This window comes from Malaclemys terrapin, chromosome 2 (genome assembly GCF_027887155.1).
Source record: "Malaclemys terrapin pileata isolate rMalTer1 chromosome 2, rMalTer1.hap1, whole genome shotgun sequence".
NCBI classification, from domain to species: Eukaryota; Metazoa; Chordata; order Testudines; family Emydidae; genus Malaclemys; species Malaclemys terrapin.
Genome location: NC_071506.1, coordinates 118,807,889 through 118,821,203, shown reverse-complemented (window position 1 = coordinate 118,821,203; position 13,315 = coordinate 118,807,889). Strand labels below are relative to the sequence as shown.

General features: G+C 39.2%; 1 protein-coding gene across 1 annotated transcript in view; it reads left to right on the top strand.

Annotated features, from left to right (window-relative positions):
* The window catches only part of EXOC2 (exocyst complex component 2), a 207,734-nt gene that overhangs the window by 104,177 nt on the left and 90,242 nt on the right, over positions 1-13,315 (top strand). The window contains exons 13-15 of the mRNA XM_054017785.1: positions 2,398-2,522; positions 9,690-9,758; positions 10,507-10,664. Of these exons, the coding sequence (XP_053873760.1) occupies positions 2,398-2,522; positions 9,690-9,758; positions 10,507-10,664 (352 nt within the window). The remainder of the gene's footprint in view (positions 1-2,397; positions 2,523-9,689; positions 9,759-10,506; positions 10,665-13,315) is intronic.

Genomic DNA, 13,315 nt, shown 5'->3' with positions numbered 1-13,315 from the left:
AAGTAATTGTGTCATTTATCTTTATTCTTTAAATGCAAGTTTATAACACTGTTTTATATTCTTTTTATGCTGAATATTCACAGGAAAAATATAAATTAAACAGAACCACCAAAATATCCATATGCTAAAATGGAGTAAGCACATGACTTTATTGCTGTCTCCGTTGTCCTTCCTCCCTCCATCTCCATGATTAAAATTAGTTTTCAAGCAATGTGGGATAAGACAATGCACTGTCTTTCTTTTTTTGCAAAATGTCTAGCACACTCTTGGTTACTATAAAAATAGTAATAAATTCTGCAAGATAAAAGTCAAGATGCTATCATTGCTTACATATTTTTCAAAGGACAGTCTGTATGGTGGACTTGTCCCATCAAGCCCCTTGTTAATCTCATATAAACGCACGAGGAAAAGCCTAAACTTCTTTTTGACTTTGTTACCAATATGAACTAAAACATTTTCCAGCCATACTATGAAGCTGCCAAAAATTCTTCCATAAGAATTCTAGAATAATCTTACCCATTCCTTTTAGTTTTGTTTGCCTGTGCTACCTGATGTTCTTAGAGAAAAGGCTTTTGACTTATTCTATTTTTTTGCACTTTGAGATCCTGAAATGGAGGCACTAAGGATTATTATACTTTTCTTTGCTTATTTGCCCTTGGTTACATGTAATTGATCTACATTTACATCATAGAAAGTTTATGATATTAAAGAGCATATTTAGGCCAAAACTTGATGTCATTGCTCAGAGGATTCGTTTATCCATGTTATTCACTAGCATGATGCATCATTATGGCTGCAGTGAATTCTGGAACAAATTCAAAGAAAGTTGAATACAAAATAGCGAATTCAAATTACATTGACTCTGACTTGAACATAGATTTGCAAGGAATTTTGAAGTATGGCTTCAGTTACAGCTTTAACTCAATAATATCTAGGTCCTATAGCATGCATAAAAGACATCATGCACTGATCTTGGACAGATGCAACCACAGTAATGACTACTTAAGGTTTTTTCTATTATAAGAGAGATTTTTGAGCCTTCTAACTTCCCACACCAGAAGTCCCCACCTGAGATGTTGCATCTTTCGTCCCTTGGCAGCGGAGCTAATCAGCCAGTTTTATATGGGTTCATGTTTGTCTAATTGGTGACTTTCTATGCTATATGATCAATATTTATGTATTAGATTAAAGACAAATACCATAAGCTATCCAGTAGTCTTCCATGCTCCCATGGAATCATGTAAACTAGTTTCACACTCTTTAACTGTGTAATTTGTGAAAGACCTAAGACTATACAAGAAAATTTCAGGTCCTCTTTGTAATCAGTTTGAAGGTCTTTGACTTCTTCGTGCCCATGTAGTTTGCAGGAATCTAATTCTTGATGTAAAAAGCATGCAACATTTATTTATTGATGCAGAATAGTTTGCTAAGAAACATAGCTCTGATAATCAAATGAAGAAAGTCAGCATGGGGAAGACAAACATGATTGGAGATGGAAGTTTCCTATCTCACCTCCACTTTCCATGCTCATCCACCATCTCCTGTATTTCCTCTCTCCCATCTCTCACCTGACAAGAAAATGGGAGAAGATCCACCTCTTCCCCCATGTTCCCAAAGTTGTGACTCTATTGATGTCTAGTGATGGTTAAGGTGCCAAGATTGTAGAGAGGTTTATGCAACTTCAGATAATTTTTCTCTTATTTTTTGGTCTCATGTCCCAAGTGAGAAGTGCTATACTTACTTTTATTATGATTTTTTTAACTTTTAATAGTACTGGTCTTCCAAGAGTCTCAAATTGCTTTACAAATATTAATGAATTTAGCCTCCCACCTACAATGTTAGTATCCATCCCCATTTTACAGAGAAGGAAACGGAGACTTCGCTAATGAAATTGTGGAGAGGTTGATGAGTGAGATCACACTGGAAGTCGGTGGTTGATCTGGAAATAAAACTCAGCTCTCCCATTTCCCAGTCTTTTGTCTTAATCTCAAGACAATTGTACTGCCTACATTCCAACCTTCCCCCACTCTATATTTTAATGGCTAAGCCTCTGATCCTCCCTGTTCAGTTATCATTTAGCTTGGTTTAAAGACAGATTTATGCAAGTGGATTTTTAGGCTGTACAATATAATTCAGTGGGGCCATACGAGCACCTCTACATAGAAGACATATTATACTTATAGTACCAACCCCCTCAAAAGAATATATGGAAATAAATCTTGCACGTACACAAGCTGTATGCCATATGGACCAAGTCGTAAAATGTTGCCATTCACACCTGAGAGATTATAGATATGCATGATAGATCCATTATTTTTAGATCACACTCTAGCAGCATGTTTAAAATAGCTTTTATTATCAATTCAAAGTTATTTATTCTTTCTCTTTTCCTCTTAGCTTGGCGTTGTAAAGCTCCTCAACAAGTTGCATTTGTTGAAAAGTTGACAAAACTTGTTGTAATTCAGCTCCCCAACTTCTGGAAGCTCTGGATTTCTTATGTGAATGGAAGCCTTTTCAGTGAGGTATTGGTTCATGCATATACATAACCTAAATGTCTTCAGATAGACAAAGCTCATAGGAATGATTTTGTATTTGAATTTGAGTTTGAAACTGCAGAAGTATAGTACCTCAGTGGAGAAGATGCCTGACTAAGATGTTTTTGCAGCTTTTGGATTACAGAGATTTGTAGAACGACATAAGCAATTGTACATCTACTGATTGGTGCTTGATTTGGCATGAAGCAATGGATCCACTTTGTATGTTATGAATGTTAATCAGTAAATTTCCTAGAAACATATATGTAAGGATTCTATTTAAAAAAAAAACCAAAAAAACCCAAAGGCTTCACAATAGGAACTATTTTGTACTGTAGTATAATTCTCTGAGTGACCATTGAAATGTACATAGTTTCAGTCCTGCTTGTCAAGATCATGAGCCAACTGTTCCATGTTGGATTTTACATTTATCAACATCTAAGAAAGGAGACAAGATGTTTGGTAATCTTAAGAAATGATATACTAGATGAATCTTAAAGATATGAGAGACAAAGCTAGAGGAATAGTGTTTGACTCTGGAATGGACATACATATTTTGTGACTTTAAAGAACTTGGATGTGAGGATAGAATTAACCCCAGAGTTTCAAGATGACAGAAGCCTAGAATTGTACGTACACACACACACACTAGTGTGCCCAATCTACGTGCAAGATAACTGTAGTGGCATGTGTCGCAATTGTATGTGCCCCTCGTCCAGACTTGTGTTAAGTAAATCTGGCCCATTAATTGTGTAGCAATACAGTATCATGCCCAGAGCAACAGAAAATATTTTTCAAGCTATATCATCAAAAGAAATGTAACTTAAACCAGTGATCATATAAAATGACAGTGTTAATAATTTTAGTAATTACTCAGATATGCATAGCATACAACATACTGTCATATAACCTTTATAACTAGAGAATTGATTGTCAAAGTATCTCACAAGTGATTATAATAGTTTTCTCTATTTTCAGTTGAAATGTGCTGATCAGATCAGTCTCACGCTGAAGGTTAAGCACCAGTAGCAGTAGATTGCATTCTCATAGTTTGTACAGCATAGTGGGTAGATATAACTATACGTGAATTCCTAATGTAATGCTTCCCCATTTGTAAGCATTTGAACAAAACAATGTAGCATCTAGTCTGCCTGGTAGAAGATTTTAATTTGTACTGCCTATGCATGAAGTACTAAGCTTTGAAATATTCTAGAAACTAGCTTTTTAATTCAGTGACACTTATGCATGGGTCACTACTAGTGTTAGAGATGATGGTACAGAGCTTCATATTATGAATATGCAAAAGCTATGAGAGAAAGAAGGGACCTAACAAGAAGAAGTGAAGACAAAGTCCACAATTAAGTTCTTGCCTCTGTAATGAAAAGGGATGAAGAGCATGTTATAGCTCTTATCAACCATGTCATCAACAATATGAGAAACCGATTTGACCCTGACTCATAGCGTCAGTTGTACAAGAGTCTCTACTGAAAATAGCAGATGGTGAAGAACAAATGGAGAGATTTGTGAGAGGTACACTTGATTCTGATGGCACATGAAGCTTCTTCAGCCCAGTCTAGAAATTTGGCATCAAAACATCTGCTGACATAGCCAAGAAGACTAAATTTAAGTCTGGCAAGGAGGGACAATCATAACAGCTCTCAGTCCCAAAACTGTTTTCCCACTGAGCTCTGTCCTTAGCAAGATGGAGAGATGATGTTTCAGTCACAACTGTTCCTAGGGCTGGTCAATACTGAAAACTTGTATTGGCAATGCTGTGTCTCTTAAGGGTTTGAAAAATCCACCCCCCTGAGACAGACAGCTATGCTGACCTAATCCCCAGTGTAGACATGGCTAGGTTGACAGAATAATTCTTCCATCAACCTAGCTACCACTTCTTGCGGGGAGGTGGATTAACTATAGTGACAGGACAATTTCTCTCATCATTGTGGTGAGTGGCTACACTGAAGTGTTACAGCAGCGCAGCTGAAGCACTGCAGCTGTGCCGCTGTAGCCTTTTCAGTATAGACATACCCTCAGTCACTCAATAGGATCTGTGTCTATGTTCCTTTTTCATGGTGATGGAACAATAAGAAGAACAGACAAAGCTGAATTAGGGCATCAGTGGAAAGCTCAAGCTGAAAAAAATCTATGAGCTAAGAGCATGCAACAAAGAAACCATAGTGTACCTCTCAGATGCCAAGGCTGTCAAACAAATGATAGCTGGAGACAGTCTACACATTTGACAAATTGGCTACTGAGTATTTGAGGCAGGTCCTAAAAGGATTTGAAGCTAATTCTTTAATTGGAATCTTTGACGGGTATGACAATAGTAACTCTGAAAATTTCAGAAAGATTGCTCCGAACAGGATCTATGGTTGGATGCAAGAAATACCAGGTGATTGGTGGACGCCCTGTGCCCCCATGGGAAAATGTTTTAAAACGTGGCATCCAACGAACACTCAGTTGCAAAATTCCTCTGTGAATGTATGGTTCAAAGTGCACCTGAGTGTAGGAGCACACCCAGCACAAACACCACCTTTCCAGTGGTGAAGCAGCAAAGTCCATCACCAGTTGAGCTGTTGAAGAAGCCTGTACAGTATTCAAGAGAAAGCTGATACAAAGATGCTTCTGTATATTGTATATGCCAATATGGCTTTTGGTATCAAAGGAACCATTGTAATTAGGTCACCTGATACAGATGTTTTGGTCATTACTGTTCACTGCTTTCCAGAAATGGAACACGTAGATAACATGTAGATTGAAACAGCCATCATTACCAGCATAACTAACAAGTATCTCTTCATATCTGTGCATGAAATTTGTGATGCACTCACTCTGGATGTTTGCAACATGCTTCCTGCTCTACATGCCTTAACAGCATGTGACTCTCTGACATACCTATTTGGTATAGGAGAAAAAAAATCTGTTTAATGGTGTCGAAACAAAGTGATCGTACCTCTTCAGAGCCTCCCAAATTGGGAGATTGTGATGGATAAGCTTCAAATTCTGCTGCAAGGAAGTTGATAGCAGTCCTGTATGACCAGAGTGAGAAAGAAGAGGAGACCCACAAAAACCTGACTTGCTTGCACCTCAGTCTAGCCATCAAGAAGGACAAGTTACTGGCCAGAATCCCACCATGTGAGGAGAGTTTTGAAGAGCATGTCAAAACAGCATCTTGACAAACAAGGGTTTGGATGTCTTCACACATAGGTAAAGCAAATCATGGATCACCATTACAACATGGAAGGAAAAATGAGGATGATGAACAGCTTCCTTTATTCTTCAAAGGCCCAGTGGCATCTGAGCTTCTACAAGACCTTATTTGTGACTGTACCAGTAAGGGTTGCTGAGCAATCAGCTGTGTCTGTAGTCATAACGTTCTTGCCTGCACAGAACTGTATACATGCCAAAGCAACAAAGATAGTGGTAGCCCACTCACTCTTGCCAGAGATCATAATGATGTACAAGATGATGATAATTGTCCAGAAATGTCACCAGCGTTATCACGTTTCAATTCTACCAATACAAATGTATTACTAGATTTGTTTTAGATTGTTTAGATCAGCTGCTCTCAAAGTTTAGCAACCTGAGGACCCCCATTTTGATTTAAAAAAATTGGGGACCCCCCAAGCCTCCCGCTCAGTCCTTGCCACGTCCCTGCCCCCAACCTTTTGACGCCATGCACCCCGCTCATTCCATCCATCCTCCCTCTGTTGCTTGCTCTCCCCCACCCTCACTCACTTTCACCAGGCTGGGGTACAGGAGTGGGTGAGGGGTGTGGACTCAGGGAGGGAGTTTGGATGTGGGCTCTGGGCTGGGGCAGGGGGTTCGGATGCAGGAGGAGGTTAGGGCTCCGTCTAGACGGTGCTTACCCCAGGTGGCTCCCGAAAGTGACTGGCACATCTCTCTGGCAGCAGCTTCTAGGTGGGAGAGCCAGGGTGTCTCTGCGCGCTGCCCCTGCCCACAGGCACCACCCCCACAGCTCCCATTGGCTGCAGTTCCTGGCCAGTGGGAGCTCTGGAGTCGGCGCTTGGGGTGGGGGCAGCGCACAGAGACCCCCTCCCTGCAACCACCCCAGCCCCCCGTTTTCCGGAAGCGGCGCAGAGCTGGGGTAGATAGGAAGCCTGCCTTCGCCCCACTGCGCCACCGGACTTTTAGTGTGACTGAGGCACTGGAAGGGAGGAGGAGGAGTTGATCAGTGGGGCCTGCGGACCCTCTGGGGTATCCTCAGGGACCCCCAGGTGTCCACGGACCCGTTTGAGAAATGCTGGTTTAGATTGTTGCAGTGGTGCTTTGAGGTCACAAAGAAATCCAATTTTATGTCTTTGAATAAGTGTCGTTAAACTAAAGAAATGAATGCAAATTATTTCAGTGATCATTTTAACATATTTATGGTGTCGTATTTATCCCCCATTTCTATGGTAATAGCACCACATGATGACTCCATATCATACCTCATCTATAAGTAGACCTAATAAGCTTCCAAATGATGTATGATGTGCATGTGTGTATAGAGGGTACATTAAGTTGACCAAATCGGTTGTGTCTGCCGCTCACCTAAAATCCTCAGAAGTGGATGCATTTTGTTTTCCCCATTTCACAAATGGAAATCCGAGGGAAAGAGAGAACATGCATTTGTCAATGCCATACAATGATCGAGAAGAAGAGGCAGTATTAAAATGTAGGAGTTTGACTCCTACCCAGTGTTTTTTCCATAGAGAATCATGCCATTATTCTCTAGTGAAAGTGATGAGAATCTTCCTGAAGCTTTTAATTTGAAAATAACTACAGTTTTGGTAATAATACATTTCTGGTTATTAGAGATTGGATTTGGACTTTAAAACCTCAACTGTAAATTAATGTAGTTTTCTGTCTGTGAGAAATTTCAAGAGACACGAACACTATGTTTACAATTGTACACAAAGTTGTGCAGTTCTGCTTGTGAGAGTAAGTGCAAGAGAAAATGCAGCAATCTTGTATAATGCCTGGTCAGAACATTGTTTCCATTGCAAAAAAGTTGGAGTTAATTTGCATGTTAAACTGTTGAGGTACCTATCCTGTACTTTCATAGGGCCAGATTCTGACTGGACAAGCAACTCATCCTCATCGCTTTGCTCCTTTTTTGTCCATATGTAGGAAATGGCCAAAATCCTGTGGACAGTGCAGGCTCTTGTTGCCACTAGCTATACAAAAATGGATGCGGGCCTAGGAAACCTCATTAGGAGCTCCTGAGGAGAGCTTCAGCCACAACACCTCCACAAGCTGTAGAATTTTGCCAATAGTACGGATTTTAGGCATCATTGAAGGTGTCCTTACTACATTTCCTTGCTATTTATTGACATATGAGAAACAAAATGTTGTTCACCATAATTTTGGAGACAGAGAGAGAAAATCATGAGAACAATGTACAGAGAACCATTTGATTGAAATCCATAAGCCTGAAATAGATTAACTCTAATACAAAGGAAAAACCCAGTGATAAATAACAAGCTGGTTCTATTTTCTGTTGTGAAGTTATATATATTTTTCTTGGCATAAAGGTAGGCTGTTAGTCTTAGAATAGTGACAGTTAAAGATTTATGTGCTATTTCTAACAGCTTAAAAAGTTTGCAGCTCTTTGAACCACTCAGATCCATATGAAGTAGCATATGTGAAGTCAAAACAGTGAAATATAACCGTTGGTCTTACCACAAAGTAGTTTTGGTCTGTCTGTGCAGGAAAGGGTTAAGATTTTTATTCAACGAAATCACTAAGGGCAAAAGTATCTTAAGATATTTTATATTTTTTCTTTAATATAACTTCATATCAGGGCTTTAAGGGAGCAATCAAAACTGTTTTAAAACTTTATTTGAGTAACATTTTAAAAGGTACCTGCAACATAGAGAAGTTTATTCAATATGATTGATTTTTTTAATCAGAAAAAAGCAATAAAAAAGAGGACAGTACATATGAGGTTCATCAGTAATATGCAGGAATTGTTCTGATTAATATAAGATGGTACAGTTCAGAATAATAAAGGAAAACCGAGAATTTAAAAACTCTAAAGTGTTTTTGACGAAAAGCTTCTTTCTATTTGAATTTCTTGTTGGTAATTGTATGCTAACTACAAAATAATCTGAAGAACTTCTAACAAATGATGAATTATAAAAAAAATGAAACTTATTTAGTCATTTTAAAAATATATTGATTATATTACTGCTTTGAGGACAGTTTTAAGAATATCTTTTCCAAACTACAATTCTGCTAATATACTTTTGTCCAGTAGGTGTCACAGTGCATACATTAAATTAGCAAATGTTCTTAGCTGTACAATTCCACCTACTTCTCTAATCCAATCTTTTAAACAGCTTTTTCTATGAAACTTGCTTTGTGTTATGGCACACTTCACACACAAATATATACTTATCACTTGCATTTGAAAACTGCTAACAGTAAGAGCACTGTTCAAGCCATATTCTTTTCTTCACACAACTGTAACCAAAGTTGCTAGTGCAGATGTGCTTTGGTGCTTCTAAATTTTCAGATATGTGAATTGTCCAGCAAGATGATGATAAATCTTCTTTGTAAGTCCATTACAGATGATTTAGTTCTTCAGTTTGGAGAATAATGGACTCTGTCTTCTGAAACAAAGTACTAAGCCAAAAGAAAAAGGAGAACACACAGTACTTCTGCACTATCCATCATTACAAAGAATGTACTTTATTTTAGACCCACATTTTCCTCCAGGCACCTCTCACCTACTGGGGACTTGAAGATTCTTTTCCTGTAGACTTACTGCAGGATTGAGCCATGGGTTTTAGAGCTCTTTTAACAATGTTAATGCAAAATCATAATAGGAAAATATTGCTTGACTTCAATGAAGCTTATACTTGTTACACTGTTATTTTACTTCCACCTTTTATTTTAGGTTGTTTTGCCACATTGTGCCCCACACTTAAACACTATCAGCTTGATAGCTACTATAAATAAATACTTGTTGACTTGTGGAGACTTCGCTTGTAGATGTGACTTGAGTTAGCTTCTTTTATCCCATTGTAAACTTATGAAGCATTTTTGACCCCTTTGCCTTGATGCATCTTTTTTAGAATGGTTTTAAAATTGAAAGCCGTGGTTACCAGACACTGATACTTTTCAATTGTTTCTCATTTTTACAAGACTGCTGAAAAATCTGGTCAAATGGAAAGAGCAAAGAAGAATGCTAGGCAAAGACAAAATGATTTCAAGGTAAGCTTGGTGTGCAGACTTATTTTCGTTTAGGTGGTCTTTCAGATTAAGACACCTGAAGAAGGCTTAATTTTCAAATAGTGGTGAGCGTTGACCCTGTAATAATCAGGCCCCTTTAAGCTGTTTTAGGTTCAGCACCCAAAAAACAATAGTCACTTCCTCCCTCTCCCCACAAAAAAAAGCCCTGATCCTTGCTCTACAAGAAACTACAATCTAAGAAAAAGGCAGATACCTTGTACTGGCAAGTATGCTCACACATCACTGGCCATTTAAGAACCTGCCATCACATCTGAAGCCTCTACAGACAATCACGCTTTGGCTGTGGGTGGGCCCTGCATCTTCGAACTCACTTTCTTTATATCCAACCCCTAAAATCCATTTTATTTTATCCCTGCTTTAAAAATAAATAAATTTTAAATCTTTATTTTTCACAGTTGTTTTTTGCAGTGACCCTTATTAGCCCTATGTTTATTGCCTTCTCTGCCCTAATTTGGACCCTGTTGTTTGTGTTTATGTTGAAGTGATTTTTTTTGTTTTATATATTGTATTTGTTTTAAATATGTTGTACAGTGCTGTAGTGCTTGTTACTTGGGTGTTTGCTATGTAAGTAAAATTATATTCCTTAGTGAAATTTGAAATGTATGCCTGCCATTTCAGACTAGATTATGTGATGAATACATAACTGGTTAAAAATATTGGTGCAGTTCCTAAGTATTTATTTTTGTGATGTTCTTTTATGCTGTGACAGAAAATGATTCAGGAGGTGATGCAGTCCCTGGCAAAACTCATCCGTGGAGCTTTGCTTCCATTCAGCCTCAGAGAAGGAGAGTTGAGACAGTATGGTGGCTGGGAGATGAAATCTGAACTCTCTGGACAGTGGCTAACACATGTCATCCAGACTGTAAGGTAACTGGGGCTATTGGTCTGTGTGGTATGAGTCTTTAGTATGTATAACATAGTCTAAACTGTGCCTTATTTTTTTATTTGTTTTGTGTTCAACTGAAAGATCGTTAATGTTGCAAAGTCAAGGACACAAAAGTTAGGAAATGTCAAAATTAAGGTTGCCTGTGCAAGATTAATTCAGCCTACTTGTGTATATATGCATTATGATACAGTCTGTAATTACATGATCACTTGCTATATTTTTTCCTTGGGAGTCTTGTCTCAGTGCACAGGATGGACAGTGTAGATGAATCATGGTTGTGTAGTGAATGAGGCTGTTGTCTATAGGACCTCTTTTTCGTTTGTTTTAGAAATTGAAAGGTGTGTAGTAAATGAGGCAGGAGATTGCAGGAAGAGAAGGGATGGCCTCATAAATAGGGCAACTGAATGTCATCTTGGAGAATTGGTTTCTGTCCTTGCCTCCTCTTAAATTCTGATGTAATGTTGGGCTAGTCACTTAAACCAGAGTTTTCACCGGTGACCACTGCTTGTATTCCTCATTTCCTAGATGGTTAAATGAACTAATGATGGCTTATAATCAGCTAATTAAGTGGTCATGCTGAGCAGACAATAGTAGTGGTGTGAACAAAGTTGTTGATAGTTACCAGATGACATTCCAGAATCACAGGGCAGTGATAGTGGCACACAGAGTGATGAAAGTTTGAAGATTTGTGTCCATCCCCTGCTGATGGCTGCTGTCAGTGCCTGCACTCTGCTCAGAAAGAGGAGCAGGAAAGATGATGGCTTTGCAACTCCACAAAAGTCCTGGTGGTTGGTGGAGGGTTATCAAGTGCCCATACTTGGAGCCTGGTTCCTGCTGCTAACTATTCCCGATACTTATGCCCTGCTCAAGATCGGGGTAGGGAGAATGGCAGTGGCTCCATTTGCCTAGTTCTTGCCCAATTCAGAAACATCAAGGAGATGCAGCCAGTGTAGTGTCTTTGATAGGCAGCAGGTTTAAAACAAATAAAAGGAAGTATTTTTTCACACAGGGCACAATCAACCTTTAGAACTTATTGCCAGGGGATGTTGTGAAGGCCAAAACTATAACTGGGTAAAAAAAGAATTAGATAAATTCATTGACGATAGTAATGCGAAGTATTGCACATTGGAAAACATAATCCCAACTATAAATATAAAATGATGGAGTCTTAATTAGCTGTTATCACTCAAGAAAGAGATCTTGGAGTCGTTGTGGATAATTCTCTGAAAACATCCACTCAGTGTGCAGCGGCAGTCAATAAAGCAAACAGAATGTTGGGAATCATTAAGAAAGGGATAGATGATAAGACAGAAAATATCATACTGCCTCTATATAAATCTATTGTACACCCACATGTTGAATACTGCGTGCAGATGTGGTCACCCCATTTCAAAAAAGATACATTGGAATTGGAAAAGGTTCTGAAAAAGGCAACAAAAATGATTAGGGGTATGGAACGGCTGCCATAAGAGGAGAGATTAATAAGACTGGGATTTTTCAGCTTGGAAAAGAGACAACTAAGGGGCAATATTATTGAGGTCTATAAAATCATGACTGGTGTGGAGAAAGTAAATAAGGAAATGTTATTTACTTCTTCTCATAACACAAGAACTGGGGGGCCACCAAATGAAATTAATAAGTAGCAGGTTTAAAACAAACAAAGTATTTTTTCACACAACACACAGTCAACCTGTGGAACTCCTTACCAAAGGATGTTGTGAAGGCCAAGACTATAACAGGGTTCAAAAAAGAACTAGATAAATTCATGGAGGATTGGTCCATTAATGACTATTAGTCACTATTCGATGGTGTCCCTAGCCTCTGTTTGTCAGAAGTTGGGATTGGGCAACAGGATGGATCACTTGTTGATTACCTATTCTGTTCATTCCCTCTGGGGCACCTGGCATTGGCCACTGTCAGAAGACAGGATACTGGGCTAGATGAAGCTTTGGTCTGACTCAGTATGGCCGTTCTTATAGGTCCATCAATGGCTATTAGCGAAAATGGCATGGGTACAACCCCATGCTCTGGGTGTCCCTGAGCCTCTGATTGCCAGATGCTGGGACTGGAGGACAGGGGATGGATAATCGATAATTGCCCTGTTCTGTTCATTCCCTTTGAAGCATCTAGTATTGGCCAGTGTTGGAAAACAAGATATCAGGCTAGATGGACCATTGGTCTGACCTAGGATGGCCATTCTTGTGTTCTTAACTCTTCTCCGGTCTTCCTTTGTGTCCCTGTGTAAAGATTTGGCACAATTGCAGCTCTCCAGTTAAGACTGCAAATGCTGCCCCTTACAAGTATATAGGGTGCTACAATCCTCATAGGGAGAATGATAAGGCATGGCTCCACCCTCTTCCACACCAGTCAGTGGTGCTGGGCTGGTGGAAATTAAGTTGCGTTGGGTGAGTCCATGCTGCACTGTCTTTAGAGGTGGCACAGTATCTGTGTTCCCTATTGGCACGTCAAACCATTATGCTCTGCTAGGGTGGTATACCTTCACGTTACCCTTCACTGCAGGCTCTGTTGCTGTTTATTTTATGATCACCCCTAGGAGTGCTGATCATGGACCAAAACACCACTGTATAACGTGCTGTACAAACAAAAGGATGGTCCTTGCCTCAAAGAGCCT